This window comes from Desarmillaria tabescens (assembly GCF_030435595.1).
Source record: "Desarmillaria tabescens strain CCBAS 213 chromosome Unknown EV420scaffold_2, whole genome shotgun sequence".
Classification (NCBI taxonomy): Eukaryota; Fungi; Basidiomycota; class Agaricomycetes; order Agaricales; family Physalacriaceae; genus Desarmillaria; species Desarmillaria tabescens.
The window spans coordinates 1,618,242-1,644,869 of NW_026848301.1; the positions used below are offsets into that span (position 1 = coordinate 1,618,242).

The 26,628-nt window shown below is 48.0% G+C and overlaps 14 protein-coding genes across 14 annotated transcripts; 7 read left to right on the forward strand and 7 right to left on the reverse strand.

The window, feature by feature from the left end:
- Positions 1-930: 930 nt before the first annotated feature.
- On the forward strand, positions 931-4,601 carry EV420DRAFT_1616970 (cortical actin cytoskeleton protein asp1; the record flags this gene model as incomplete). Its single annotated transcript, XM_060475183.1, has 17 exons — positions 931-981; positions 1,010-1,046; positions 1,096-1,538; positions 1,587-1,792; positions 1,839-2,008; positions 2,192-2,360; positions 2,420-2,723; positions 2,777-2,846; positions 2,907-2,932; positions 2,985-3,338; positions 3,387-3,472; positions 3,524-3,620; positions 3,675-3,868; positions 3,924-4,119; positions 4,172-4,329; positions 4,384-4,456; positions 4,515-4,601. The coding sequence occupies 17 exons, from the start codon at positions 931-933 to the stop codon at positions 4,599-4,601; spliced, it is 2,721 nt and encodes a 906-aa protein (XP_060338624.1).
- Positions 4,602-4,692: 91 nt separating this feature from the next.
- On the reverse strand, positions 4,693-5,573 carry EV420DRAFT_1616971 (UBC-like protein; the record flags this gene model as incomplete). The annotated part of the gene is made up of 4 exons (XM_060475184.1): positions 4,693-4,891; positions 4,998-5,108; positions 5,163-5,316; positions 5,375-5,573. The coding sequence occupies 4 exons, from the start codon at positions 5,571-5,573 to the stop codon at positions 4,693-4,695; spliced, it is 663 nt and encodes a 220-aa protein (XP_060338625.1).
- A 60-nt stretch (positions 5,574-5,633) lies between these two features.
- EV420DRAFT_1299711 (WD40-repeat-containing domain protein) lies at positions 5,634-7,648 on the reverse strand. Its single transcript, XM_060468375.1, has 3 exons — positions 7,211-7,648; positions 6,264-7,160; positions 5,634-6,211 (listed from the first exon to the last, which is right to left on the reverse strand). The coding sequence occupies exons 1-3, from the start codon at positions 7,601-7,603 to the stop codon at positions 5,774-5,776; spliced, it is 1,728 nt and encodes a 575-aa protein (XP_060338626.1). The 5' UTR covers positions 7,604-7,648; the 3' UTR covers positions 5,634-5,773.
- EV420DRAFT_460559 (uncharacterized protein) lies at positions 7,649-9,726 on the reverse strand. Its single transcript, XM_060482220.1, has 6 exons — positions 9,106-9,726; positions 8,951-9,058; positions 8,802-8,894; positions 8,661-8,741; positions 8,427-8,600; positions 7,649-8,374 (listed from the first exon to the last, which is right to left on the reverse strand). Exons 1-6 carry the CDS (start codon positions 9,646-9,648, stop codon positions 7,760-7,762), a joined length of 1,614 nt encoding a protein of 537 aa, XP_060338627.1. The 5' UTR covers positions 9,649-9,726; the 3' UTR covers positions 7,649-7,759.
- A 796-nt stretch (positions 9,727-10,522) lies between these two features.
- Positions 10,523-11,704, reverse strand: EV420DRAFT_1504072 (mitochondrial 50S ribosomal protein L22). Its single transcript, XM_060471213.1, has 5 exons — positions 11,632-11,704; positions 11,511-11,583; positions 11,194-11,455; positions 10,936-11,143; positions 10,523-10,879 (listed from the first exon to the last, which is right to left on the reverse strand). The coding sequence occupies exons 1-5, from the start codon at positions 11,660-11,662 to the stop codon at positions 10,641-10,643; spliced, it is 813 nt and encodes a 270-aa protein (XP_060338628.1). The 5' UTR covers positions 11,663-11,704; the 3' UTR covers positions 10,523-10,640.
- Positions 11,705-11,753: 49 nt separating this feature from the next.
- Positions 11,754-12,151, forward strand: EV420DRAFT_1259804 (ER-to-golgi transport membrane protein; the record flags this gene model as incomplete). Its single annotated transcript, XM_060466974.1, has 3 exons — positions 11,754-11,844; positions 11,900-12,037; positions 12,093-12,151. 3 exons carry the CDS (start codon positions 11,754-11,756, stop codon positions 12,149-12,151), a joined length of 288 nt encoding a protein of 95 aa, XP_060338629.1.
- Positions 12,152-12,475: 324 nt separating this feature from the next.
- EV420DRAFT_1259977 (uncharacterized protein) lies at positions 12,476-14,421 on the reverse strand (the record flags this gene model as incomplete). Its single annotated transcript, XM_060466982.1, has 2 exons — positions 12,476-14,261; positions 14,315-14,421. The coding sequence occupies 2 exons, from the start codon at positions 14,419-14,421 to the stop codon at positions 12,476-12,478; spliced, it is 1,893 nt and encodes a 630-aa protein (XP_060338630.1).
- Positions 14,422-14,612: 191 nt separating this feature from the next.
- EV420DRAFT_1504082 (P-loop containing nucleoside triphosphate hydrolase protein) lies at positions 14,613-16,021 on the forward strand. Its single transcript, XM_060471214.1, has 7 exons — positions 14,613-14,811; positions 14,864-14,996; positions 15,050-15,263; positions 15,317-15,404; positions 15,456-15,673; positions 15,729-15,763; positions 15,827-16,021. Exons 1-7 carry the CDS (start codon positions 14,682-14,684, stop codon positions 15,843-15,845), a joined length of 837 nt encoding a protein of 278 aa, XP_060338631.1. The 5' UTR covers positions 14,613-14,681; the 3' UTR covers positions 15,846-16,021.
- A 72-nt stretch (positions 16,022-16,093) lies between these two features.
- Positions 16,094-17,878, forward strand: EV420DRAFT_1325313 (Ribophorin I). The gene is made up of 6 exons (XM_060468736.1): positions 16,094-16,407; positions 16,460-16,663; positions 16,719-17,015; positions 17,072-17,476; positions 17,530-17,668; positions 17,718-17,878. Exons 1-6 carry the CDS (start codon positions 16,124-16,126, stop codon positions 17,856-17,858), a joined length of 1,470 nt encoding a protein of 489 aa, XP_060338632.1. The 5' UTR covers positions 16,094-16,123; the 3' UTR covers positions 17,859-17,878.
- Positions 17,879-18,015: 137 nt separating this feature from the next.
- On the reverse strand, positions 18,016-18,587 carry EV420DRAFT_1474037 (uncharacterized protein; the record flags this gene model as incomplete). Its single annotated transcript, XM_060469186.1, has 2 exons — positions 18,016-18,344; positions 18,401-18,587. 2 exons carry the CDS (start codon positions 18,585-18,587, stop codon positions 18,016-18,018), a joined length of 516 nt encoding a protein of 171 aa, XP_060338633.1.
- Positions 18,588-19,129: 542 nt separating this feature from the next.
- EV420DRAFT_1260159 (uncharacterized protein) lies at positions 19,130-20,942 on the forward strand (the record flags this gene model as incomplete). Its single annotated transcript, XM_060466994.1, has 2 exons — positions 19,130-19,480; positions 19,536-20,942. 2 exons carry the CDS (start codon positions 19,130-19,132, stop codon positions 20,940-20,942), a joined length of 1,758 nt encoding a protein of 585 aa, XP_060338634.1.
- Positions 20,905-24,271, reverse strand: EV420DRAFT_1686393 (aspartic peptidase domain-containing protein). The gene is made up of 11 exons (XM_060479285.1): positions 23,829-24,271; positions 23,744-23,774; positions 23,672-23,690; positions 23,536-23,618; positions 23,464-23,484; positions 23,355-23,410; positions 23,045-23,307; positions 22,789-22,984; positions 22,615-22,737; positions 22,447-22,560; positions 20,905-22,397 (listed from the first exon to the last, which is right to left on the reverse strand). Exons 1-11 carry the CDS (start codon positions 24,005-24,007, stop codon positions 21,083-21,085), a joined length of 2,400 nt encoding a protein of 799 aa, XP_060338635.1. The 5' UTR covers positions 24,008-24,271; the 3' UTR covers positions 20,905-21,082.
- A 57-nt stretch (positions 24,272-24,328) lies between these two features.
- Positions 24,329-25,496, forward strand: EV420DRAFT_1616978 (uncharacterized protein; the record flags this gene model as incomplete). Its single annotated transcript, XM_060475185.1, has 9 exons — positions 24,329-24,457; positions 24,521-24,623; positions 24,675-24,849; positions 24,902-24,978; positions 25,025-25,055; positions 25,103-25,170; positions 25,217-25,267; positions 25,313-25,376; positions 25,433-25,496. The coding sequence occupies 9 exons, from the start codon at positions 24,329-24,331 to the stop codon at positions 25,494-25,496; spliced, it is 762 nt and encodes a 253-aa protein (XP_060338636.1).
- Positions 25,497-25,702: 206 nt separating this feature from the next.
- Positions 25,703-26,230, forward strand: EV420DRAFT_1635611 (60S ribosomal protein L35; the record flags this gene model as incomplete). Its single annotated transcript, XM_060476472.1, has 4 exons — positions 25,703-25,740; positions 25,788-25,892; positions 25,945-26,095; positions 26,150-26,230. The coding sequence occupies 4 exons, from the start codon at positions 25,703-25,705 to the stop codon at positions 26,228-26,230; spliced, it is 375 nt and encodes a 124-aa protein (XP_060338637.1).
- Positions 26,231-26,628: the final 398 nt, after the last annotated feature.

Sequence of the window (26,628 nt, forward strand, 5' to 3'; positions counted from 1 at the left end):
ATGAGTATCGGCGATGGTTGCGATGAGTGCGTCCATGCTTGCGATGATAGCAAGCAGAAAAGCGATCTCGGCAACTTCCATAGTCCGATCGGACTTCCAATATTAAAATGATAGGAAATGACGTGCTCCAGGCCCCGGGAAACTCACGCCAAGGTTTGTCCGGCAAAATAGCCAATTTTGGCCCTCAAATATGCAACAATTTAGGGCTAAAATATGCTAACGCGGACAAGGGTCTTCCGGGCCGACTTTCCGGAGTGCGCCGGTGAGAATTTTCGACGAATATCTGGCAAATCTTTCTCTATTTTGGAAGGTATCTCCTCATTTATAGTCATTTTTGCGGTTTTCGATAGGAATAGAAGTCGGCAGAACCACTCTGCACAAACAGGGGGTCGACAGGTCCCCTCGTTCATCCCTTTCGATGCCCTCAAATATGCTAAACCCGGACAAAAGTGTCCCTCTTGGACCCCTCAAATATGCTAAATGCGGACAAAGATTTCGCATTTTTGGGGTCTAAAATATGCTAATTTCCGGACAAACCTTGGCGTGAGTTTCCCGGGGCCTCGTGCTCCCCTCGCCTGAACGCTGTGGTTGTGGTTCTGAGCTGGCTGAGCTGAGACTAAGCTTCACTTCACGAGCCTACCCATAGGCCCGCGATGGGGCTTGATCTTGCCGCTTCAGGCCGGCTTGTAACACTCGCAGATCTCGGCGCCACGGTTATTGGATATTAGAGCAGGTCTCGGAGCAGATTGAATAGGGAAAATCTGTGGTAGACCCGTTCCAGCGAAGCCTGGACGACAATCCGGATCTCGCGATCTCGCGAAAAGCGTTCCTCTCGAGCTCAATCTTCCGTCTCCGTCCGTCCCATTCTGATTTACCTGCTACTTTGGACGCCCACCAAATGCTAACCCAGTAGTCTTGGGTGTTTGTGCCATGGATGTCAAGGCCAGGTCGAAGGCAATGCGTGAAATCCTTATTCGACTCGTTTGAGCGGGCTCGCGGTTCCATAGAGGTGAAAGTTTTTGGTGACAAAGTCATATTAGACGAGGGTAAGTCATCAGTTATTCAAATTACTTAGGCTGAGTAGTTGCGCATAAGATGTCGAAAATTGGCCTAGATGTGACATACTGATTTCCTTTTTTTCCACGGATTTCCCTCTTGACAAAGCGATATCTTACGTCAAACTTCGAAATCCGTTCTGTATCAATGATCTTGCTCCTCAGGCTTTACTTTGGGACCGTCGGTTAGTTGGCGCAGTACTTGATCATCTCAAAGTACCAACTCCATCTCGCCTTGAGGTCTCCCGAGATGGTGGCCCAAAGATCGATCCCGAGCTAATCAGCTTGATGAAACAACGTCATGGCATCACGCTTGGAGACTATCAAGTCACTCCAGAAGTCACACTTCGAGAAGATGGTGATGCTATCATCATAGATGGTAAAGTACTGGAAAAGCCGTTTGTCGAGAAACCTGTGAGTGGAGAGGACCATAACGTCTATATCTACTTCAAGGGAGGCGGCGGACGCCGACTATTTAGAAAGGTTATTGCTCAGTCAGTTCATGAGGCATGTATTCATTTTATAGGACAGGTTGGTAACAAATCCAGCGACTTGGACCCGACGTTAAATCATCCTCGAACGGACGGTTCTTATATCTACGAGAAATTTATCGATGTCGACAACTCCGAAGATATCAAGGTATACACCGTCGGAAAGGAGTACACGCACGCCGAAACTCGCAAATCCCCCGTCGTCGATGGAGTTGTTCGACGGAACACAGAAGGGAAAGAGATCCGGTACGGTTCTTCTTTCTGTTAGTGACAAGTATTGAACACACATTAGCTTTATCACGACACTTACTGAAGAAGAGAAGGCTTGGGCCACCAAGATTTGTGAAGGATTTGGCCAACGCGTCTGTGGTTTCGACATGCTCCGCTGTGACAACGGGAAGACAAGTCGTGTCATCGACGTCAACGGCTGGAGTTTTGTCAAAGGGAATAACACATATTACGGTACTAATTTTCTCTCTCATGGATTATTCGTCTGCATACACTATGGCATTGCATCATCGAGCAGCAGGTCTTCCGAAGCCATGAAATCTCCATGAGCAGAGAAGTCTGGCCGCTATGACATGACTTGCCGAAGTTTTCTTTCACTACGACTTTGTACACGCTATAGTAACACTCAACTTTCAGATAAGGCTGCGGATATTCTTGCAGCTCTATGTATGCGACTATCTTCATCACCTGATCGCGCTCTTCCCGGGGGCGAGAACACGTCTGTGGAAACTCCGACTTGGCTACTGAAGGCGAACGTGACCGTGTATAGACATGCCGATCGTACACCGAAACAGAAACTTAAATTGTGGGAAAATACGCGTTGCATCACACTGAATAGGACTGACCAGATGCGATCTCTTCTAGCAATTTCCCGATTGGCGAGCCTTGGACACAACCTTTCGTCACACTTCTGAATGGAGAGAAGGAAGAAATTATTCTTCGGGAGAAAGACCAGCTCAACCTGATTGCTACCGCTGTTGAGAAAGCCAAGAGACTGGGGGCAGACGGCGAAGAACTAACTAAATTAACACAGTTGAACAACGCCCTCTTCAGCAAGATTAATTTACCTGGAACAAAAGCCCAGCTCAAACCAGTGTACTCCAAACGTCAGGCGGGACATGTACGAAGACTAACGAAATTGACGTTGGTATTCAAATGGGGCGGGGAGGTCATTTTTTGCATCTACATCCCAATGAACAATCTCTGATTTTCCTTGTGTAGTTCACACACTCTGCTCGCTATCAATCGAGAGATTTGGGCGAGAATATGAAGAAGGATATTTCCATCATGAGTATGTCTTATTTCAATCCTCCGTGTTGAACACATCTAAATAAGCTACAAACCTGCACAGACAAAGAAGTCTTACAAAACGTAAAGGTATGTTTGCGCAATATTTCGTATTGACTACATGCACTCACAACCTCTCTAGATCTTCACGTCATCCGAACGGCGTGTCATTGCTTCAGCGGAAATTTTTGCGGCTTCTCTTTATGACACCCAATCACCTTCTTACACCATGAACACCTCTTCCAACTCCAGCTCGCGGTCGTCGACAGATGGATCGGCCAACGGCAGCGGGAGCTACATGAATTCCCCTCACCCCGAGACACCTCTTACACTCATTGTGCGAAAGGACCTGCTTGACGATTCCAATGCCGCCAAAGATTTGATGGATGATGTCAAAAAACGTCTCAAGATCTTGTTACGACCTGGTGAGCCAGAGAAAAGGCCGGAGCTTACTTGGCCCAAGAGCATGAAGAAAGAACCCGTTGAGGTAGTCAAGGTGAGTATCATGAGCATACAGACATATTAGGTTCTTATTGTACTCTAGGAAGTAATAGAATTGCTAGGATCCTTCAGGGACATCATGCGCCGGAATTTCGAGACTATGGATGTTGACAAGATTCAAGAAAGATGGTGCGCGCATCTGTTGTTTCGAATTGATAGATTTCAACTAACCTTCAACAGGTGCTGTGATGACGAACCGTGGCTATTCAGAGAAAGATGGGAAAAGCTGTTTGAAGATTTTTGTGATGTTGAACAGAAGAAGTTCGACCCCTCACGGGTACGAATCTCCTACATAGCACTTGCTGCTGCGCTAACTACGATAAATTGTCAGGTCTCAGAGCTTTACGATACCATTAAATATTGTGCCTTGCACCACAGAACCTTCCTGTTCGCTATATTCGACGAGAACGGCCGCCGGGACCCTCTTCAGCCTCACGATCGTAAATTACATGAGCTGTACGGTAGAGCGAAGGCCCTCTTTGATCTAGTTGCTCCTCAGGAATACGGCATAGATCCAGATGAGAAGTACGCCGATGTCCCCCCTCTCAGTGATGACCTTCTCACCGTTGTTGTGTGACAGAGAAGAAATCGGCGTTCTGACGTCCTTACCTCTACTTCACAATGTCGTTCAAGATTTGGAAGCAGCTCGAAACAATGGTGGCAGTTCATTGACACTCTACTTCACTAAAGAAAGCCATATTCATACCTTGGTTAACCTTGTACTGCTCTCCGGTCTCCCCATTGCCAATCGCCGTATCCCAGAGCTAGATTATGCTGTACGTGCTTATCTCTGCTGCACTCTCTCATTTATGATATCCTTTCATTCAGTCTCATATTACATTTGAGTTGTATGAGCGTAATCACGGGCGAGGAAAGTCAGACAAAGAGTATTCTATCAAGATCTCTCTAAGCGAAGGTGCACACTCGTCGAATGTACTAGATTCGACATTAGACGCACGGCATTCCCTGAATGTCCAATCACGAAAGTAAAGATTTTCACTACTTGATGTAACGCGGTTTCATTGATTTAACATCCCTAGGAAATTGACACAACATCTACCTTATAGTCTCGTTATAGAAAAACTGTCTAAACATTTCCATAGATTAAGTGAAGTGCGTCGGTTCTTCCATCAGATTATGGCAACAACTCACTCAAAAATTAAAATGCTAGCTCCAAGATGAGGACACCGGTCCAGACACGCCCTTTGAAACGGTGGAAGCCCCACCCGCCCTAGACAGCGGGAGTGACGATGTATAGACACGTTTAGTAATGATACTAATAGGAACGCATACACAGTAATCAATAATATAATGTACACCGCAGACACTTTTAAATACACTAGCACCTTCTATTCTTCGTCCCATTCCGCTAGTCCCAACTTGGTTCGCATTTCCTGAAGCTGTTGCGGCTTGAGCTCCCGCAGAATCATTCCATGCGACTTATCTGATGAGGATGGCAAATCCCTTTCAAATAGCGACGACGGAGATTGGGACAAAAGCGACGACTGAGTAGCCAGGGAGGCAAAAGATCCCGTGGAGTCATGATACCTGACAGGTGTATAAATGAATACGATTCCGAAGATTACCATTGGAAGGCTTACAATCTGGAACATAAAATGAGAAATGACATTAACAAGACCAAGAGAGCACGAACCGATACGCTTCCTTGTTCAAGCAATCAGCTTCAGTGATTTTATCAAGTACAGGCTTTTTGAAAGAAGCCTTGATGTAGTGAAGGACATGGAAGACGAAGTGCTCCTTGGGCCTAAATAACTCTATATCAGAAGACGACCAACATAGATTATTGGCGCCAACTCACCGCCAAGGATGGAAACGAGGTGCAAGGTTGAATATTCCGTTGGCAGAGATTAGCGGATGAAACATGTCCGTTGTAAACTGGACAGTAGGCGGGCGGTCGGGGTAGTTTGGAGGAAACAACAGACGAAATTTGAAGATGCCATCGGCATAGTATCCTGCATTTGATGTAGCGAGTCAAGAGCAACAGAACAATTACAAAACTGTTTCACGTACCTTGATGGACAAAGAATATTGCGTCCCAGATAAAAAGCGACTCTTTGGACGGTACTACGTAGATACCAAGGGGACAGTGCGACCGGTGACGCAGAGACGCGTATTCAAAAGAGACCGCCGCACTTGCAACGGCGGATATCGAACTTGAGTCTGTCGTACTTCCAGATGTATTAGCTCGACTTTTCATTCTGGAATTCATGCCAGCGCTCGCGAAATGTTCAAGTATGAAATGGTCACCGTGAAAGCTTGAATGGCCGGACCGCAGTATCGGGCCGGCAAAATACACGCTGAAATCGACAAAAATTGTCGTGAAATGAACTACCTCTATTGATGCTTGTGCAATGCTACTTAAATAAATACAGTATTCACGACTATGAGTCAAGCTTCACAGACATAAGCTCAGCGAATAGACAACACATCCGACCTGGTCGAATTGAGAGGCCTGTCGTCATAACCAGTTCTCTTCTTCTTTCCCGACGCACTGGGAACTTCCCAGATCCTCCAAAACTTCAACGATTCATCACCGCCGCCAGTAAGCACTAAATCCCCAGCAGGGCTGACACAACTGAACAAAACTCGAGATTCATGTGAGTCCCGGATCTCCGCAACACGTTCCATGCTGGGGTACGCATGGAGCATGATCGCATTGGTTGGATACCCATGAGTAGTCAGGATCTCTTTCTTGTGCGGTGCCCACTGAATGGTACTGATTTGAGCAGGTGTCTTTGTTGTGTGAACTCGCGCGCCAGTGTTTACGTTCCATACGTTAATCGAGGCATCGTTCGTACCTCCACCCGAGGCAAGCAAAGATGGCTGCCATGGGCACCATGCTAGCGCCTACAAAGAGCTTAATACGTATGAGAACAAAATGATAATGAAGAATGCATACCTTCACGGCAGCTGTGTGATTTCGCTTGACCCACTTGGCCTTTCCTTGGGCGTTCTCCCCAACATCCCCCAGTCTTCCGTCCCATATATTGACAACATTGTCGTTACCCCCGCTAGCCAACAACTCTCCATCACTCCTCCACGTTAAACCGCAAACCTCCCCAGTGTGACCTAATAGCTCCATCACTTTATGACGAGGAACGCGCACATCGTGATGCCAGATGCTACCATCCGCACATCCCGAACTTAGGATGTGCTCGTTCCAGGACAGAGTAGCAACCTGGCCCTGATGTCCACTCATCGTACGCAGCTTCTGGGTAGTCTCAACATCATACAGCTCTACATCTCCATTGCACAGCCCAACACCAAGGAATGCGCCATCATTCGACATCTCCACACTCGAAGGGTACAAACCATCGGACGCTTCAGAGATGAGAACGACGGTACCAGTGTCTCCGTTCCAGATGTACGTAGCAGGACCAAGAGCAACAGCAACGATATTCTGGCACGACCAGCTTATGAGGTTGAGATAAAAGTCATCCAGGAGATTGACCGCATCCAACACTCGCTCTGGCTGTGTAGGAAGTTTACGCGATTTACTTTTGACTGCTCCGGTTGACGATGCCAAAGTGTCAGGACGTGCACTAGCGTACAAGGGTTTTGCGTATTCACGCTGAAGAGCAAGTGTCTTGTCGGATGAAGCGGGAGGAGGTGGTTCACGATAGCCCAGGATACGACGATTAAGTGGCACTCCGGTGGCTTCTGCGAGACGTGCAGTATGTCCAGGCGATGAGTTGTGTGAATTGAGATTCATCTTCTCCATACTAACAGCGATATCAAAACCTGCATTTTCCCGTGTGGTAGTAATGAAGCGATCTTGCTGGTCACCTATCCGATTCTGCGAAATGATAAAAGAATGAACTAGGGTAGAGGGTGGCAGCAACTCACCGGGGTCGACCTAGACCGTTTCAGCTCTGACCTTGTTGGCGGAACATAATCAATCTTCACAACGTCCAACTTGCTCTCGATCCCACCCTTTCTAATGAGGCCCGAATTTGCTTGTCGCTGCAACTCGGCGTTGATGGGATACGCCCCAGAGGGTGCGAAAGATTTAACAGGCGATGATGCACGAGAGCGGGATGATGACGAGGTCGGTGGAACGATGAAAGGATTCGACACGTCGAAAGGTCCCGTCACTGACCGTGACTTGGTTCGTCGTTTCGACGGCGACGGTGCCAACGAAACGGCATTGAGACCAGACACAACGGAAGAGGTCAGAGGTGTTTTCACGTCTGAGCGAGCACGCTGCCTGCTGGGTGTCTTTGGAGTCTTTGACTGCATGATGAAGGAAGAGTGTTGGGTGGTGGCGGTTGAAATTCAAAACATAAACTGCACGTGACCGCGTGCCCTCGGTAAATTTCAATTCCGACTCGAAATTCGCTGACACTGAAGTGTTTACAGCACAATATCAACAGGCTATCTAGAGGACAGAACCAGTTACCTCCCGTACCCGCCGCTGTATCTAGGCCTGCGCCTGTCGTACTCTCTCGGTCTGTACGAGTCTTGGTGTCGACCTGACAATCGACTAGACCTAGCGTTCGAAAACGTGTCGTATGGATCGCTCTGCCTATTCCTGGATGAAGAGGATTTGTCTGAGTGGGATCGCTTTTCCCTCTGTCTTCTGCTTTCCTCTCTGTCCGACTTTCCCCGTTTAGATGGTCCTACATCGATTGCTGTATCACCTATGTGATTTAAAAGACCCGATTTGATTGATTGGCTGAACATCAGCTTCTTTGCAGGTCTGCCGCTCGCACGAGACGTAGCCGTTTTCGACTCTTTCCCTCCTCCTCGGTTTCCGAACCAGTCGTCACCATCGTCCTCTAGCTGCCGCTGAGCAGATCTTTCTAGCATCTCGATGGCCTTCCGCTTGCCCTTTTTCCCTACATTGTCCACAACATTAATCTCTTTCTCCCAGTCACGAGCTCCACGTCGGGTTGTCGCTGGGCGTGCATATACATTGACGTCTGCAAACGGACCCGTGTGCAGATTATTCGATCCAAATGCAGAGTAGTCCTCGGGTACCCCGTATGCATGAGGGGCATTGTTGCAGTCCTAAGCAGGCTATCAGCAACGGAGAGCGAACAGTCAGCGAACATTCATTTACATCGCCCCAATGACCTTCGACTCCGCAATTGTAACACCATTCATCTTCGGCAATATATCCTTCTCCTCCTTGACCCAGATCCGCTTTCGACTTTTCACGGCGGGCGTGGAGTATTTGGACACGTTCGTTCTCTTCTGGGATATAAACATAGATCCGCCACCACGTTGGACATTCCTACAATAGTGGGCCAACAGTCTTATAAATCTTGTTGGTCGCCCTAATAAATAGACTCACCGAAGTGATATGACTGCGATATCCACAGCGATGACAGGTATCCCCTGCGGCCTCTTGATTTTGATATTTATTAGGACAGTTCTGATAGATGAATATTGTATAACGACAGAATCGCACTGTTGGCTGTGATCTACTCACTACATTGATATGTCCCTTCATCCCACATTTGAAGCAGCTCTTGCTAATCGGGCAGGATCTTGTAGGATGTTCATCACGAGCCCCACACGTAAGGCACTGAAAAGCATCTCAATAACTGAGGGGGCAAACGGATAGGAATATGCAAGACGAACTATCATCACAGGACATTTATAGGTTGTATGTTCGCCTTCGGCGCCACAATTCTTGCATACTACCTTTGTTGGTTTATCTTCAGGCGTGTCAAAATACCGGACCAAACCCTGCTATCGATTAGACAGCACCAACTAAAGCCTCTCGAGTGACGCACCTTTCGGTCATCGTAATCCAAATAGTCGATGTAATCCTCATTCTCAGAGTCCGAAGGCGATGGTGGAAGTATTTCAACCGGAACAGATCCCAGGACCTGGACATGAGATGGTAGAAGTAACTTTGAAGGACCACCCTCCTCCGAGTCGCCCGCCTTTTCAGCCTTTTGAACTACATTTGGGAGAGGCACTGGGTCAAGGTCGAAGTAGAAAAGCTTCGAGTCGTCCAAGGGTTCAGGAGAGCGGCTAGGAGGAGAACGAGAACGGCGGCGTCGTTCTGTGTTGAGATCTCGCGAACCAGAGCCACTAGCCTGCTCTTCGAGTCGCAGCCTTTTTCGCCGTTCGCGCCTCGCTTCTCGACCAGATGAAGACCGCTCAACCTGAGCCTCTGAACCCTCCTCTTCTCTACTGGTTTGTTTCTTCTTCTTTCTCTTTTTCCGAGGTGAGGCAGATTTTGTCGTCACCTGTCCAGGTTCGATATCTGAGGCGTCAGAATGGATAACGATAATTTCGCGTGTGTCGTTTTTTGGTGCGACGTCTGCCATATTGAAGTAGGAGCAGCAGCAACGAGTCTAGCTGAGAGACTCAGAGAACGGGAATCAAAGTAAACAAATGCGCGTGACGTCAATATCACGATTTTTTGTTTTCTTCTTAAATTTGCATGTATGCCAATAAAACTAGCGGTCGTCGGTCGACGACTATCATACCTTGCTTAAGCAGTGTTCATCCCCATCCCAAATTTGTAGAATCCAATTTATGTGAGGCACACTTTGAAAATAATCATACACCGCCATAATCATACATACATGCCTTTAAGAGAATCCTGCTAGTTACCTGAACTGATTACATTTAAGCACGAACTTTCTTCGCCTCACCTCTTTCAACGTCCACAATTTTCCGCTTAGGCTTTGTACTCTTAAGGTTGTCGTTTCCTACTCAGTGCCAGTGATCAGTGGATATGTGTACAGTGTGAGGGACGAAATACGCAGACATACCTGCAGGGCACGGCGGGGTAGTTGCATTATCCGTTGCAATGTTGAAGCGCACGTATGGCTCAGTCCCACTATTCAACACATGGTGTCTAATATTATGGTCGGTACATCTCCATACAAATTGTTTATATCCACCCCATCATCGAGATTTGAGGTTTTCAAGTAGATCTGCCAACGTTGGAAGTGGCAATAAAGCGCAAAAGATATAGATGATATGCCGAGTTTGTCTTTCTAATGCAGATGGAAGATAAGCACAAATATCACTGAGGTTTTTGAGGGCAGTAGCTATGTCCAATCTTGCCATTACCGGTAGATCTAGAGGATTTAATATGTTGGCGATTTGATATCCGTTGTGAAAAGACATTCGATGCGTGATGGAAAGGGTGAAATTGTCAGCGACAAGGATTTTGATTACGTGTGGAGAATGATGTCATATCACGGGAAGACCATGGCTTGTGTAAGCGAAGATTTTAGACCTAGAGAGACCTTGACAAGCAAGGTAATAAAAAAATTTCTACGCTGAGTACTAGATACATGAATGCATGCTACCATGCCCACATAGCTCCAGGATTTCGTATTGGCTTATCCTCTCTCGTTACCGCAGCAGACACGATTCTCTTCAATTTGAAAGCCTTCTCCTTGGCCTTTTGTTCTTCCAACGTCCGTCCTTCTTTCAACACAACAGACAGCTTGGCCTGAGGATGTACTTGAACACCCACATGGCCTCTTCCTTTTGGTTCCAGCCTCTTTCGGTTGTGCTTACCCTTCGACACCCATGATTCAGCTAAGGATCGTGAAATTAGATACAAGTCTGATGCGGGTATCATGTATGCGGCTTACCGACTACAAGCCTCTGTCCATCAAGACCTTTATACCGGACAGCATGATCTCTAGCTGTCGCGAGCATGTTCATGATACGCGTACTGGCACGCTTTTCGCTGAATTGCATCTGAAGGATCGCATGGTTGATAGGCTTTCCTGAAATCTGCCGACCAATCATATTCAGCTTGCGATGCGAGATTTTGAAGACAGCTGTCGAATATTTGTGCTGCAGGGACCAGTTACTTGAGTGTCAAAGAGAACCCTATTGTAACGTACCGAGTCGCCCTTGCGCTCGATTTGTACGGCTGGTTCCTCCTTTGGAGAGGCATCGAGAGGCTTGGCCATGTCTGGGGAGGGTGTTGAGGATTCCGGGCCTTCCGGTTCGGTGACAGTGACGGTCTCGAATATACTGCTTTCCCCTCGCTGTTCAGCTTCCTTCTTGGCTGCCGCAACCTCTTCCTCGCTTTCCGCCTCTCTCATTTTCATACCAAATTTTTCCTTCACTTTGTCAGGAACCCAATTAAACGGGTTGATGGCACTGGGTCACAGATTGCACTGAGTAGGCAGTTCCTCGAATTCCGTGAATAACATACTAGTAGCGAGCACCGACGGGCTTTGCAGGAGAATGGAATAGCTGCCATTGGACGCGCCGAGAGAAATGAGAACCTTGAAAGTGCTTTAGCTAAGAATCAGAGAGCAGAGGAAAGGACGTACTGGCCAGAACTTTAAGGCGGCTCTGCATCATAGCGCGCGATGAAAAGAGCAAGTCACACTTGTCACGACCCCGACATCTTATTTTGCACCACGTTGACCACGACTTTTACTGCTACACCATGATGTTTCCTTTACTAGGAACAATATTCTATGTCGGCCTTCTCGTAGTAAATGCAATGGCAGTTCTCAGCGAGGACAGGTTTTTAGCGAGAAGTACGTGTCTCGTCTTCCTCAACAGGCAATTACAACTGACCTTGTAACTATACAGTCGGTTGGTCGTCTTCAAAACCCCAAAACGCTGCCTTCAATCAGTACGACCAAAACGGTTATGGTGCGCCTCCAGGGGAGGTAGGGATGAAGGCCAAGTTGATAGACTTAATCAGCGCTGTACGGACGCTCATGCGCAGTACGTGAAATCTTCCTATTATTGGCCTGTGCATGCTGAGTACTCGATCTCGCAGTACCGTTAATTGCGTTTAACATCATCGTCATTGTGTACGAGTTGGTACTGGGTGGATAATAAATGCAATACCCTTGAGATCATGTACTGGTATACCATTGGAATCATGTTTCGGATTGGGCACATCAACAGCATATCATACTGCGAAGTACTCTAATACATAACTAACGTACCGCACACAACCCCTTACTAAATCCCGGTATGGAAGCAACTCGCAAGCAAGTTTAGGGCTAATTGTTGAAGATATAAGTATAGGACAGATTGAGCCCGACGACGATATGTTACGACAAACGGAAGAAAAGAAAGCATAGGGTACCGGTACCCGACCAGTCTAATGGTAGTACATCGGTACAAATCAGTTCATCAATATGGAAGAGCGGGGGTTTAGGCCCTCTTAGATGAAGGAGGAAGAATGCTGTCCCTGTCGAAACCAAGGGGATATGACGAGAGGTCACTGGTAATAGCCAAAGTGTCCAAGCTTGCACGCTGACGCCCACTATAAACAGAAGGCATCGGTGAAGGCTCTCTCGAGTTCCCTGTATCTATCTGGAACGGGAAGGACCCTAGGCCAGAGGATGCCGTCGACAGTTGAGATCCCGTGGACAGGCCTAAAGTGCGCCTGTTGGGCGGAGATGGCAGATCCGTCTCACTCTCAGAGAAACTATTAACCTGAGGAGAAAGGACGGCAGTAGCTTGTGTCGAAGAGGATGAGAACGATTGCTGCGCGTTGGGAGAGGACGGCCCGCCGGAGAAACTCTGACCCATTGGTGACACCGGAGGCGACCTCATCGGTCTGTTAGATATGGGCGATGGAGGAACAAAAGGGAAGGACTCCAGAATCGAATCAGCTCTGGTAGATGTAGCAGAAAGGACTGATGAACCCGAAGCCCTCTTGTTCTTATCCAATCCTTGCGCCTGCGCTCTGGCTTGCGCGTGTGCAAGAGCCCGTTGCTGCTGTTCTTCCAGAGTCCCAAGTCCAACAGTAGATGGGGTGACCAGTCTGCCCTTCGTAGTTCTGTACGAGGGCGACCTATCCAGAAGGCCTACATTAACCCTGGTAGCGTTCTCTATACCGATGATGGACCCAGCCTGTGTACTCATACTGGACGGACGGCTGTTGTCGCCGTCCTGTGCCCAGGGTAGGTGAGGACCATCAGGAATCCAGTTCATGTTGGACTCTCGTGTCGGTGATGCCGGACTAAATGCCGTTCGACCGGAACCTGGTGATGTGGCATGCGTAGTCGCAGTAGACGAATGCCTGTCGCTGAACGGATTTCCTTCTAATGATTCATCACCACCACCCACGATATCTGCCGGACCAAACGAGGTCGCCGCCAAAGGTGACCGGATAGTTGGCCGTGAGGCAGCCCCAGGTGTCCTCAAGCCATCATTAGGTCCAGGCGCATTGATGACCTCCGCTTTGACGACACCTAATACTTGTCGCACGGTGCCGTGGCCAGGGGTTATGATCATGGGTGCTTCATTAAGGAAATCACTGGAATAGCTGGCATTGGACATATATGACTGTCGCGAAGACACCCCAGACACTCCTGAGCGCTGCGATAAAGCGTAACCCTGGGGACTACGGATAGAGTCGTGAGAGACATTAACGTGCTCGAGATTAAGGTCTGGAGAGCGTGGCGGTCGAACAGGGGAAGAAACATTGGACAGTTCGGAATGCGATGAGGCGTGGGATGATGGATCAGGGGGGACGAGAGCGATGGGTATAACGTTAGTCCCTTCGGTTCCTGCAGTTTGAATAGAATTGCTGTCTTCGAAAGGATTGGAACGTATGGATATCGGTGAGCGAGGGTGCGAAGAGGTTTGGGAATCGGGGTCCAGATCGATAGTGGTATTGGAAGATGAAGAATATACTCTGACGGTGTTCTGTTCCACTGGCGTCGGCGGTGGCTTCTCCGTAGGATTTGGCCTGTTCAGAACCGTCTCTGCTGGAGCAGGAGCATCAGGCTTGGCTTCTGCCTCTTCCAAAGCACGGCGGCGGCGAGTCGAGCGACGCCACCATAGGAAAAGAAAGATGGCACTAGCGAGAAAAACAAGCGATCCAATGATTGCGCCAGCCAGGGCACCTTTGCTCACACCACCAGTGCTGCTACTGGAGGAAGTGCTATCCTGGGAAACGCACTTGAATGTACTGCAAGTATAGCAGTCCCTGACTACGGCGTGAGTGACACCATGCGAAGGGTGATCATGAACGACGCATACCTGCTAATCTGGAAGCATTCTTGATTAGCTGCACAACTGCACACTGGTGTCTCTGGACAGTCGATGCAACCGCTGGACTGACGAGGCAGGAGAGCGTCGAGACGCATAGCGAGAGCGAGAAGAGGAAGGAAAGAGCGTGGCTTGGAGTTAGACAAAGAAAAAGATAAAACAGAAGGTCCTGGTGTCCAGCAAGCCTACGAGAAAGCAAAAACGACGGTTGGGCGGCTTGGGCTCACTGAAAGAGGACAAGAGGAACCTGACGAAAACGGAAATAACACATGCGGATTTTTGTGGCTGTGATTTGGGTCAAAATTATTGCCACAAATTTCGTACTTGGGTTTGATTTTCCCGGCAAAGTCCATGTTCCATGGCTACAGTCACTATCGCTGTCAATGCGCTCACGTACTCGTATACGGCTCAGTCGGACCCAATTCTCAAGGACATAGCCCTCAGTTTGCCACAGGGATCCAGGACGATTCTCGTTGGTGCTAATGGAGGTACTCAGAAACTACTCCTTTACTTTGGCTCTCTATCTAATCTAGACTTAAGCTGGTAAATCCACCCTACTGCAGATTCTTGCCGGAAAGCGTCTGGTAAGCTCCCCTGGTGCCGACATCCGTATCAAAGACTGCGATGTCTTTCGCAGCTCACCTGAGGGCGTCTCTTTCCTGGGAACTGAATGGTCCGTCATGATTTGTTCAAGTTCTATCACCGCCACTGAACTAGACGCGTCAGGGCCATGAATCCCGTGGTACGCGGGGACATTGTCGTGTCTGCATTTCTTGATTCTGTAGGCGGGTACAGATATAAGGAGAGGAGGGACCGTTTACTCGATATCTTGGATATCGATCTAGACTGGCATATGCATGCAATTTCAGACGGAGAGCGTCGCCGGGTCCAGCTTTGTTTCGGCCTCATGATGCCGTGGGATGTTCTTTTACTTGACGAGGTCCGCAATCATGTGGTGATTGCAGCCATGTTCCTCCTCATGTGTTTTTTTAGGTCACGGTAGATCTGGATGTACTTGTACGAGATGATCTCCTCAAGTTTCTCCGTAATGATAGCGAAACCAGAGGTGCAACCATTATCTGTAAATTTTTTTGTTCTCTATTTCGGGCTTCCGTTGCAATTTGTTTCCTAGATGCCACGCATATATTTGATGGGCTTAATGATTTCCCTACCCATATCGCCCATATGCGATTTGGTTCTTTCGTCACTCCTCCCGCTCTGTGGCCTTTTGCTGACCAGTCGACGTCGACGTTGTACTCTGTCGCGTTACAATGGCTCAAAGAGGATCGAGAATATAGACGCAAACTTGAGAAAAATGGCCTCAAACTAAGGGGAGCCAGGAAGGACGAGGTTTGTACGCTTCTTTGCCGTATTACTATCTTGCCATTGTTAACTGCGCATGTAGGGCGTTCCATCGGATTCTGAGACCTTCTATAGGAAGTACGTTGGCTGACCACCCTATATCACCGTCCAACTAACCACTTTGTCGTTATCAACTTCAAGGTATGACTATAGTCATTGACAAAGCATGCTACTGCTTTGATCGCCTTTAACACGGGCATTGCATCTATTCAACTTTTCAACAAAGCATCGGACGGTATTCAATTGTACTTGGAAGTTTCAACAACATGTGTAGCATTAGAATACTGTATTGAGTACGTAGTTGCAACAAATTTGCACAAATGTGCATGAACCTACTTGGTCGCTGTGAGATAGATAAGTTTTGAGGCGCGCTGCGGGGTGACTATATTTAGCAACCAAGGACACGTATTTGGATTTACATCTTCCCTCCCGCCAAACATGTTACGTCGGGCCAGTCCTTTCGCCCTTCTGGGCCTGCTCTTTTCAGCGCTTCCTGCTGCAAGCCATTCTTTCGAAAATACTGCCATTGTGCGCACGGTCGACCTTGGCGGCTCCCTTGTACATGTTACCACAACATACGCTGCAAGGTCTCTCGAGCCAGACGCTTCTATCTACACCATTGCCTTGGGCGAACAAGAAGAAGAGAAAACTAGCTGGATAGATATCAAAGTAAAAGGCCAGCAGGATTCTTTGGATGCTACAGTAGATTTCGACCCTCAAAGGCGCGTGTCTTCTCGTTTGAAGGAAGCTACATAGTACTGAACGGGCATTTAGCCAAATGCACCTTCTTGACGTGAAGCTACCAAAGGCACTGAGTGTCAATTCGACCATCAACATCGTTCTAGAGACGGTGCAGACCCATGCTACATGGGCATGGCCGCAAACTGCTGCACAGGGAGACGGCCAGGCGCTCAAGTACAAGACCAACCTTTTGGTTCCCAGCCCCTACAAGACCTATGTCCAACGAACAAAAGTCAAGTGCGTACAGTGCCAGATCTTTGGGAGTCGGAGGACTGATCCCGTAACTCTACAGGTCGCAGTCTCCCAATATCATTTCATACACCACCCCCGAACACCTCGACGCATTCATCCAGGAAGGAGGTCCTGTCACCAAGTCCGGTGCAACTATCACATACGGACCATATTACGACATCCCTCCTTCGACGGATGAGGACTTCTTGACCTCCATTCAGCAGTTAGTCGTCGTGCATTATTCCTACGACTATCCGGTGCTAGAAGTCCGTAAACTGCGACGCGCAGCAGAAATCAGTCATTGGGGTGCAAACCTGAACATCCAGGACGAAATATCTCTTCATAATGCTGGTCCTACGTGAGTCCATCATCAGTCACCCATTTTTTACGCACCCTCATAACCTTTGCCCTTAGGTTGAAAGGACACTTCTCGCGTCTCGAACATCAGACCCAATCTTATTTCAAGCGACCCGCCGCCCACGTTCTTCCGGCGCTGACTTTACATTTACCAGCCGGGATCAGAAACACGTACTACTATGATCTGATCGGGAATGTTTCCACCTCTCATCTTCGCGTTGCCCCCAGCGCAAAGAAAGCGGCGAGGGCCCAATACAGTGTATTCGAGATGAAACCACGCTATCCTCTGATGGGAGGTTGGAACTACAGTTTCACACTTGGCTGGGATTCACCATTGGAGAACAGTGCTAGCTGGGACGCTGCAACCGGAAAGCACATTGTGGAGATTCCGATCATGACGCCAATCGTAGGTGCTGTCGTCAACGACGCGGAGGTCAAAGTCATCCTTCCCGAAGGTGCAACGTAAGACAAAGATTTCGTCTGCGTGTTACGTTTCCTTATCAATATTCTTTCAGAGACATATCATACGTTACCCCATTCCCTGACATCTCGAATATCCTATCAACTCACACAACTTACTTGGACACAACTGGGCGGCCAGCATTGACATTCAAGTACAAAGAACTCACCGATAAGCACGCAGAATCGATTTATGTGAGTTAAATTGTAAATTCATGTCTTGTCGAGACCTCATTTTCTGCAGGTGACCTATCGAGTACCACTTTCTGCTCATCTCAAAAAGCCCGTAGCAGTCGCTACTGCATTCTTCAGCCTTTTCACTTTTGCTCTGTTTGCGCGTAGAATTGACCTTACCATAAGCAAGAAGGGGAAGAATGTATCATAACATGGTTGTTATATTGACAGTATTTAATTGGCCATCACGGTCATGTTATTAATTGTTGACGCGACTGAAGCTATGCAATGTTACAATTCTGCAGTTGGTAGGTGACCTTGTCCTGAAGCGCCGTTAACAAAGAGAAAAGCAGGCTCTCGTAAAGCACTTACACTTGAAGGAACAAGAACAAACCAACACTGCCATCTTCCAACGGACAACTATAGAAGATGCCTCCATTTGATGCGGCACCATGATGGTAATGGAGTCTGGTGCCTCTCCATTTCCAAGATCCTCCAGCAACGCCACTATGTTTCGTATCAAGAGCGAGTTGTAATGGTACTTGTGTTGCTCCCGGGGGAATGGTAGTGACATTCTTCAAGGTAACTGGGAAGATGGCTGTCTCGTTGATCGATTGCCAAAGATGGTTATGGTTAATAAAGAAGAGCGGAGGTGTAGCATCTTCATTTGAGACAATAGTAAGGTTTCCTGGTTGTCCTAGGAAACGTCGTCTGTTCAGTGGTATGATGCAGCAAATGCATGCAAAGGCATACCTACAACAGGAACGGATAGATGTTTCTTGGAGCTGTCTCCCACAAGGTAGGGGCCAAGAACTTCAATGTGGGCGGCTCCTGGGACGATGTTGCCAATAGATATAGACCCAGGAGCGCCTATCCAGGTGGGGAACGCTGAGCAATATGTGAAGAAGAGAGATATGAGCAGTAACGACACAAACAACATCGAGGGCTAGACTGTCTTTGGAAGAAACCGCAATATATTGGAGACCATCGCATGCTGACGTGTAACCACAAGATCCCTCAACAAAGTCCGAGTTTGACGCGATACTACTAAGTCGGAAGTATCTCCGCCGAAGTCCGGTGTTTTAATGAACTGGAATTTGTAGCGAGCTTTAGATACCAATGAGCCACAGAAATGTTGGCAACATATGTCGATCTCTCCAGTATAAATCAACCGGGTACTAAGTATGTCCTAGTGCCATTTCCCACAGGCATTGGATCGAAGACCGGTAAATTGTCGGATGACGGCCCGTCGGCCCGCGACACGTGAATCACTCTGATTTTTCGACGCGCTCTTTTCAAGCATTCACCGACGTTGTGATGCTCCGGAGTTGCCTGGCCCAGCATGCTCAGCATCGTCTCCCATGGGAACCTTTCTCAAACTTTTTCTCTACCACTGCGTGTCTTTCCAAAGGCGGTCCCAGAACCAGCTCCCATTCAAAAACTCCTCAGCGAATGCTAGAGAAACACCAAGAACATCGCGAAATGAAAAAGCCCAGAACTGAGAGGCGCCAAGAAAACTTAGGCCGACATTCTACCTCTCCCCAGCCACCTCGACCGTCACCTACCTCCTCCAACAGGGACCCTCCGAAACAATACCGATCCAAGCATTATGTTCCCTTCACGGATGAACAGCGCTCTTCGTTGCCAAAGCTTGAGCCTCACGAGCTCTCCAGGAGGTTGAAGCTGCTATGTGATGCAGGGCAACTTGATGCAGCCGTTTCCATGTTGAAAAACTCTCCCCGAGACGCCCAGAACGCTCCAGTGTGGAATACAGTCATATGGGAGTGTTTGAAGCAAAAGCATTTCCAGCTATCTTATCAACTTTATACAGACGTGCGTGATCATCTATTTGCTAAGCTCTGGATGTTGATCTGGAACTCTCACTTAGATGAAGCGTCGAGGACATAGCCCTACTACTCGGACTTACCAGACAATGTTGGGCGGTCTTGCCCGTATCGAAGATTGGACGTCACATACAAAGCAACTAAAAAATGCGCATTCCTTATACGAAAGCTTTCAGCAGCACATAACATCGCTTCACAAAGAGAAACCAGATAGTCCCGACATCGCCAGCGTCCCCTTAGCATCTTACATGCGAATACTGGGTGCCGCTGGTCTCTATCAAGAGATGTTCGATGTCTACTATGACCTCGACCCGAAGGGCCCATTAACACCCGATTATCTCATTTTCACGTCCATGTTCCAGTCCCTTTCCCCACTTCGCATTCCTTACGGAAAGAACGAATCCTTGGCTGTCCTTCAGAATGCTTCCAGCGCCAAACTGTTATGGTCGCAGATGCTGAAAGCATCAAAGAAGCACAAGTTCACAGTGGACTCTCACCTGGTCACAGCCGCCATAATTGCATTATCTCGTGGTCGTTCTTCCGACCAAGATCTGGCCTTCAAAATTGTTCGCGAATATCTCGGGTTGGCACCATCTGAAGAGAATTTGACGACCGCAGGTACTCTGGCTCTTGAGCCACAGTCTTTTGCTGCGGTACTCATGCTCTGCAGAAGCAGTGAAAAGGCTTCCCTTGCCGTCGACTTCTTCGAACAAGTTCTGAAGCGGCCCGACAAAATAGGCGGGCCCTCCATCATCGATCGCGGCCATATTGAGGAGTTGATGAAGGCGCGTCAAACCATCAAACCGTCACCAGATAATGCCCGATTCGAATACGATCTCATTGAATGGCTCATGCACCAGGAAGTACATAGTATCAAGACACGAGTTGCACAGGTAAGGCCTACAATGTTGACCTATAACCTTGCTCTTCAAGCGGCGTTCCGTACCGCCGATTGGAACACCGCGACAAAAACATTCGACCTAATGACAGGGTTCCATTGTCATGATTTTATGGATGGTGTGGAGTCGGATTCTCCTCGGCTTGACAAGGCGCGCCCTAGGCTTCCGCCAACTGCCGAAAATGTGTCCTTGATGCTTCGGACCGCTTTTGCGACAGAAAATCGCGCCAACATGCGGCAAGCATTGCGGATGGTTGACTTTTTTGGGATCAAGGAATTGGCTTCCAATTCATGGCGCGAGGATTCTTGGGAGCGTCCAAAGTCAAAAAAGGCCATGAAAGATCTTCATTTCTACAGCCAGAAACTCGCTACCACTGTTGTTGATACTCTCGAGCATATTATGAGTTACAGTACCAAGGGTGATCGAATGGTTCCGCATGACCGAGAGCGGTGGCTTAGGCTTAAGACGGAAGCCACAAGTTACTTGGAAGGAAATGGAGAGCAGCCTGGGTTATTGGCTGCAACAGAGGACATTGCGTACGAGAGATATTGATCTGTAGATTATATATATCAGGAGCAGATGCATTGCGCGTTAATAGATATAAGATCATGGGTCCATTGTAATAAAACTTGTCCTGAAAATTCCCCGAAAGATACAACAGCAACACAACATAATATCCAAAATTAAGCACGTCAAGCAATGCTCATCGGCCGATCGCCTGATGCATTGCTAGGATTCAAAGAACTACCTTCCCTACGAAACACGGGTGAGGGGGGTGTGAGAGGAGAATTATTCCCCATTGGTTTATAAGGATTCGTTTGAGACGGGAGTTGACCAACACTCCTTGGTCGATTCTCCGATGCGCGGAACCCAGGAGAGGGCGGCACAAAATCCTGGTCCTCAGGAGTCGATTGGAACATATGAGGCTCGAAGACATTGACCGGCGGGGGCCTCGTGCTCCCTCGCCGGGACTGCGGCTGCGACAGTTGAATTATCGATGAGGACCTCACGTCAGAAAGTTGGTCGTGAGCACTGGTTTGATGTAAAGACCGTGAAGGGGAAAGCGGTGGGTTGGAGTCCTCAGCATACGACTGATGGAAAGACCGAGGTGGTGACGGGGATTGGACATCATGTACTGATTGATGGAACGAACTGGTGGATGGGGATCTGGGGGATCCAATGTTTTCAGGGGAGTGCGTTGAATGAATGGATCGTGAGGGTGCTGGAGACATCTTGGCATAGAACTCTTGAGATTGCGCCGATGGAGGAACCACGAAAGGTTGATCCTCTCCAATTTGTTGGTATGTATTAGATTGTGAAGGGAGTATTCCGACACTTTTAGGCCTGGTATCAAATTGTCGGAAACCAGGAGAAGGCGGTGTGAGAACATCTTCTCCATCATCGTCGTATGATCTGGATGGTAGGGTTGCGAGACTCTTTGGTCTATCACCGGGACGCAAAGTGCTGCCCTCGAATTTATGGAATGCGGGAGACGGTGGACCAAAAACGGTATCGTCGGTAATCGCCATTGATACAGGTTCGTATGTGTGAGGACCATGGGGAGAACCTGCAACATAGCTATTCCTGGGATTCATCGGCATAGGACTCAGCCTGCCCATGGGCATTCTAGCAGAGGGTCTGCGCTTTCTTTTACACAGGTAGACAATACCGAAGATAAGCAAAGCCAGTATGACCAAGGCATTAAGAGCCATGATACCTAGCATGGCGGGGAACCACGTGCTGAACTTTTCCAGGGTATTGGCAACATCCCTGGTAACAGCGATAACGGTCGAGCCAGAGTCCTCGGTATTATTAGAGGCATTATAGGTGATGCCAGTCAAGGCCGTGCACCCTCTAGCTTGACAAAATTCTGCTGACGCTTCATCGGGATCCGTGAGTGACAGAAGTTTGACGTAGGGATTCCCTATGTTGCCGTCCGAGTCAAAGTCACCAAAGTCGTACACAGAATACATCGACCGAAGGACATTGGCCCCGAACAGCCAGTCACTATGAAAATGGTATGAGAAACGACACAGTACCGAACTGCAGGACGTACAATTGGCCTGTACCTACTCCGAGGTTTTCCGGAAGAAAAGAGCCAACACATGTGGAGTTGTCTCCAACAACAGTGGGAGCGACATCTAAGGGATGCAGAGGATAAACCTTTCCTCTAAAATACGAGTCAATTCTCTGCTAGTGATGAACGAAATCGCAACAAACGGACGCAATTTGGATGGCCATGTCGATCTCAGCGTTACAGGGCACCGACCATTGAGCCAAGGTAGAGTCATAGTATGACCCGCTGATACCGCCGTAGATGGCTTTGGCGACTTCAGTGTTGGTATAACTATGTCTTGGTGAGAGTCTTCTTTCGGACATGGAATATTGAATATCTTACGAATAGGACGTTCCCGTGTCCAGGACTACCACAGCTTTGTTACTGGGAGCGCCTCCAGTTGAGGAAGACGGCAGTATGGTTTGATTACCCACTAATAGCGCCTCCACGAGAACACTCCATCGTTTGGGGGAGCTGACTGGCCAAGTGGAAATGGCATCTGTTTCAGAGACGTTAGAGTACGCCTCTTCGTACTCGCCTGAATCCCATGGCATATTAGCACAAGAGAGGTCGTTTATTACAACCGGAATGTACGGACCGATGTTAAAGGTGCCATTAACATCATCATTAGCACTAGTACTTCGTTGAAACGAAAATGCAATGAAGTTTGGCTCTGAAGGGTTCTGTGCAAAGAGATTATACAATAGACTTCTTCCCTGTGATGAGCCTGTATTGCTCAATATCGAGTCGATATTAGACAGAGATGTGAAGCCCAGACCCAAGATGCCTTTTGCGCCGTAACCTAATGCTGGATTCTGAGCAGAAGTAGTGTCCAAATACGCTTGTGACTCTACGGATATCCTTTGCCAGCGGTTAGCAGGTTCGCGTGAGAAGAACGGTCTTCTTACCCCGCGAACTCAATTGGAATATGCGATATGGTACCGTTCACCCAACCAATGCCGTACTAATGAAAACGAAATCAGACTGTCACTCCTCCCACGGTAAAATCGGGCTCACCGTGATATTTGCTGTGTATCCCTACGCGTCATAAGCCAGTGAGTACAAGGGAAAGCAAAGGTAGAAACATACTGTTTGCTCAGAATTCTGTAACGGTGGAATATCAGCTTTAAGCCACAGGTCAGAGGACCCTGTGTCCAGTTGAACGACGTATGCTATATCGACGGGTCAAAAATGATCCATGCGGTGCGCAGCAATTTGTGCATACTAATATTTCCAGCGGTTACCTGAAGACATTATCAGTATTTGCATTATTCGAATATAAAAAACGCAAGCGCACATTTGCCATATAAATCAGATCGTGAACGGTGCTGATTTAACTTGAAGGTGAATATGGCACCACCGCTTCAAAGACAAGGACTCACCTGAGGTCCAAACCATTATCATTACTCACAACAGCAGCCAGGGACGTATTCAAATGGTAATTCCCTGCCCCGCTTCGTCGAGAAAGAGGAGTTCGTCGAACATGAGATTGTATGGGAAATTTGAGAGCGAATGAAGACAGATTGAGGCCCAAAAGGACCAGCAGGTAACCCAAGAACATATTGGAAGGAGCGACAGGATAGTAAAAGAGTGAAGACGGTGGCAAGAGGGGAGAACCCAGCAAGACCAAGACCAGTCCTGGAGGTGGACCTCACAGGTGGACGTATTTGTTTGCCAATGCCGCGCCAAGGCACACTTTAACTTCGATCATTCCTGTTCTTGTTCTTACCACATGGTATTCCAGCTGCATCGTGCCCTTTATCGTGTGTAGAGTCGCGCCACAAGTTCAAAATATCTGCGAACAGTAAGTAGAAACTGGAATTCGTCGCTCAGAACTTATCATTTATTTTTTCAGACCGGAAATTCGGACCGCGACTGAGCAATGGTCGCTCGTCAGAGTCGCTTCAAGCCGTGTATTGACCTCCATGACGGCCAAGTCAAGCAAATTGTAGGCGGAACACTCTCAGATACTTCTCCGGATGCTCTTCGCACCAACTTCGTCGCAAGGCTCGTTCTATCAGGCCCATCTGCCTTTATCACAATAACGAGATGATACAGTCAATCGCCTGCCGAGTTCGCGAAACTGTATAAATATCACCATCTCGAAGGTGGTCACGTCATAAAGTTAGGGCCAGGAAACGATGATGCTGCTCGTGAAGCACTCTCGGCATGGCCAGGTAGAGTCTCTCATAGGTGCTAGAATACTACGTTATTCATGACCCATCCAGGCGGACTGCAGATCGGCGGAGGGATAAATGATAGCAACGCTCAACAATGGCTTGATGCTGGAGCCAGCAAGGTTATCGTTACTTCATATCTATTTCCTGATGCAAAGTTCTCCTTGGAGCGACTGAAGCGTATCTCCCATGTCATTGGCAAAGACAAGCTTGTAGTCGATGTCAGGTTTGCAGAATCCCCGCTGCTTCGTGCAGGAGAATGCTCACGACCCGAATAGTTGTCGCCGTCGCGACTCGAAGTGGTTCATAGCAATGAACAAATGGCAAGATATAACGGACATGGAGGTTTCTCAAGGTAGGACAGAATCGTATTCGCGTTTACAGTCCTTGACCCTTCACAGAAAATCTTGATTTGCTTTCAGACTACTGCGGGTTTGCTGCTTCATGTGATGATGTGAACGAAACTCACCCGTTTGTAGCGAATTTCTAATACATGCGGCTGATGTGGAAGGTCTTTGTCAAGGTATTGACGAAGAACTAGTTTCTCGTACGTTGGTAAATGATTTTATTGGCTTTAATAATCCAAAATTCAGGCCTTGGTGATTGGGTAAAAATTCCGACGACCTACGCTGGCGGGGCAAAAGGTACACCGTTGCTGGTTTGCAACACCTCGCTGATACTCTCTTTAGATATTGAAGACCTCAGTCTTGTCAATCGACTTTCTGGAGGGCGAGTGGACCTAACGTATGGAAGGTATGCAACAGAATATTCCAATGACCTCCTTCTTTACTCACAACTCTTTCATTTAGTGCTCTGGACATTTTTGGAGGCTCACTAGTAAAATTCGAAGAGCTCGTAAAGAGAAATAATTAGAATAATAAATAATAATCTATCGAAATAATTTATCTCAACTTTGGGGGCGTGAGAAACGACTTTACAGTTTTGAATAAGGTTTGGTGCAGATTTCCGGCCGGCTTGCAAGCACCCAGTATTCATCCCCTCAAGGTGAGAAACTTCGCGGTCTTCGTCGACAGGAAACCTACGATACTCACACACGGCTCTTCAGACCAACTACCACCATGCCCGGCAAAGTCAAGGCGTACGAGCTCCAGTCCAAGTGCGATTTTGCGATTTCTTTGTTGGCTATACCTTACCTTCTGTTAGGTCCAAGAATGACTTGTCGAAACAACTCCTCGAGCTCAAGAATGAGCTCTTGACACTGCGGGTGCAAAAGATTGCTGGCGGGTCGGCGTCCAAGCTGACGAAAATGTGCGTATTTGTAGTACTTATGCTTTTTCCTGCGTACTGACTATTGTTCTAGCAACACCGTCCGCAAATCCATAGCACGGGTGATGACCGTCATGAACCAAAAGGCTCGCCAAAATCTCCGCGAGTACTACAAAGACAAAAAGTACCTTCCTTTGGACTTGCGGGCCAAGAAGACTCGGGCGATCAGGCGGCGGATGACCAAGGTGAGAGGTCCCCGTATCTCCTGTATTCAATCACTTACATCTGCTTTTTTCCAGCACGAGACGTCGCTAAAGACCTTGAAGCAGAAGAAGAAGGAGCTTAACTTCCCCATTCGCAAGTACGCTGTCAAGGCATGAGGGCGAGGCGTTCTGTTACCGTATTTTACCTGCCAGTATATGCACTCGAATGACCATGCCTATGCTATGCTGATACTGTAAATTGAGCGAGTGGTAGATTGCCATATGGTCGCTTAGGCAGTCGAACCTTTCATATTGTTTCAAGTTTTTTGTGCGAATTGTGGCAAATTTTTATAAGCGCTATGAACGACGTAAACGGGTGTAGTAGCGGGCGTGCAACATATAGGAGATCTAGACACTTTCCCAGGACCTGCCTTTGACGGAATTGGTGACGCCTACTTCTTGTTCCCATACCCTCCCTTCCGCTTCGTACTATCTTCCCTTTCCTTCTCTTCTAGATCTTTCTTTCGCTTCTGCGACGAGCTTATACTGGGGCCAGGACACCAACAGCCATTTGT

Excerpts from the sequence above, each read along its gene's own strand:
- EV420DRAFT_1299711 (XM_060468375.1), bottom strand. The coding sequence starts at position 7,603 with ATGCAGTCAAAGACTCCAAAGACACCCAGCAGGCAGCGTGCTCGCTCA. Across the intron at positions 7,161-7,210 it reads AACGGTCTAGGTCGACCCCG|AATCGGATAGGTGACCAGCA; the intron begins GTGAGTTGCTGC and ends ATCATTTCGCAG. Across the intron at positions 6,212-6,263 it reads ATCACACAGCTGCCGTGAAG|GCGCTAGCATGGTGCCCATG; the intron begins GTATGCATTCTT and ends AGCTCTTTGTAG.
- EV420DRAFT_460559 (XM_060482220.1), bottom strand. The coding sequence starts at position 9,648 with ATGGCAGACGTCGCACCAAAAAACGACACACGCGAAATTATCGTTATC. Across the intron at positions 8,601-8,660 it reads ATCGCAGTCATATCACTTCG|GAATGTCCAACGTGGTGGCG; the intron begins GTGAGTCTATTT and ends CCACTATTGTAG. Across the intron at positions 8,375-8,426 it reads TCGAAGGTCATTGGGGCGAT|GACTGCAACAATGCCCCTCA; the intron begins GTAAATGAATGT and ends TAGCCTGCTTAG.
- EV420DRAFT_1504072 (XM_060471213.1), bottom strand. The coding sequence starts at position 11,662 with ATGATGCAGAGCCGCCTTAAAGTTCTGGCCA. Across the intron at positions 11,584-11,631 it reads CCGCCTTAAAGTTCTGGCCA|GTTCTCATTTCTCTCGGCGC; the intron begins GTACGTCCTTTC and ends AGCACTTTCAAG. Across the intron at positions 11,144-11,193 it reads TCGAGCGCAAGGGCGACTCG|CACAAATATTCGACAGCTGT; the intron begins GTACGTTACAAT and ends TGGTCCCTGCAG.
- EV420DRAFT_1504082 (XM_060471214.1), top strand. The coding sequence starts at position 14,682 with ATGGCTACAGTCACTATCGCTGTCAATGCGCTCACGTACTCGTATACG. Across the intron at positions 14,997-15,049 it reads TCTTTCCTGGGAACTGAATG|GGCCATGAATCCCGTGGTAC; the intron begins GTCCGTCATGAT and ends TAGACGCGTCAG. Across the intron at positions 15,405-15,455 it reads CAGAGGTGCAACCATTATCT|ATGCCACGCATATATTTGAT; the intron begins GTAAATTTTTTT and ends TTTGTTTCCTAG.
- EV420DRAFT_1325313 (XM_060468736.1), top strand. The coding sequence starts at position 16,124 with ATGTTACGTCGGGCCAGTCCTTTCGCCCTTCTGGGCCTGCTCTTTTCA. Across the intron at positions 17,016-17,071 it reads CTTCATAATGCTGGTCCTAC|GTTGAAAGGACACTTCTCGC; the intron begins GTGAGTCCATCA and ends CTTTGCCCTTAG. Across the intron at positions 17,669-17,717 it reads AGCACGCAGAATCGATTTAT|GTGACCTATCGAGTACCACT; the intron begins GTGAGTTAAATT and ends CATTTTCTGCAG.
- EV420DRAFT_1686393 (XM_060479285.1), bottom strand. The coding sequence starts at position 24,007 with ATGTTCTTGGGTTACCTGCTGGTCCTTTTGGGCCTCAATCTGTCTTCA. Across the intron at positions 23,485-23,535 it reads TACAGAATTCTGAGCAAACA|GGATACACAGCAAATATCAC; the intron begins GTATGTTTCTAC and ends TATGACGCGTAG. Across the intron at positions 23,411-23,463 it reads GATACACAGCAAATATCACG|TACGGCATTGGTTGGGTGAA; the intron begins GTGAGCCCGATT and ends CGTTTTCATTAG.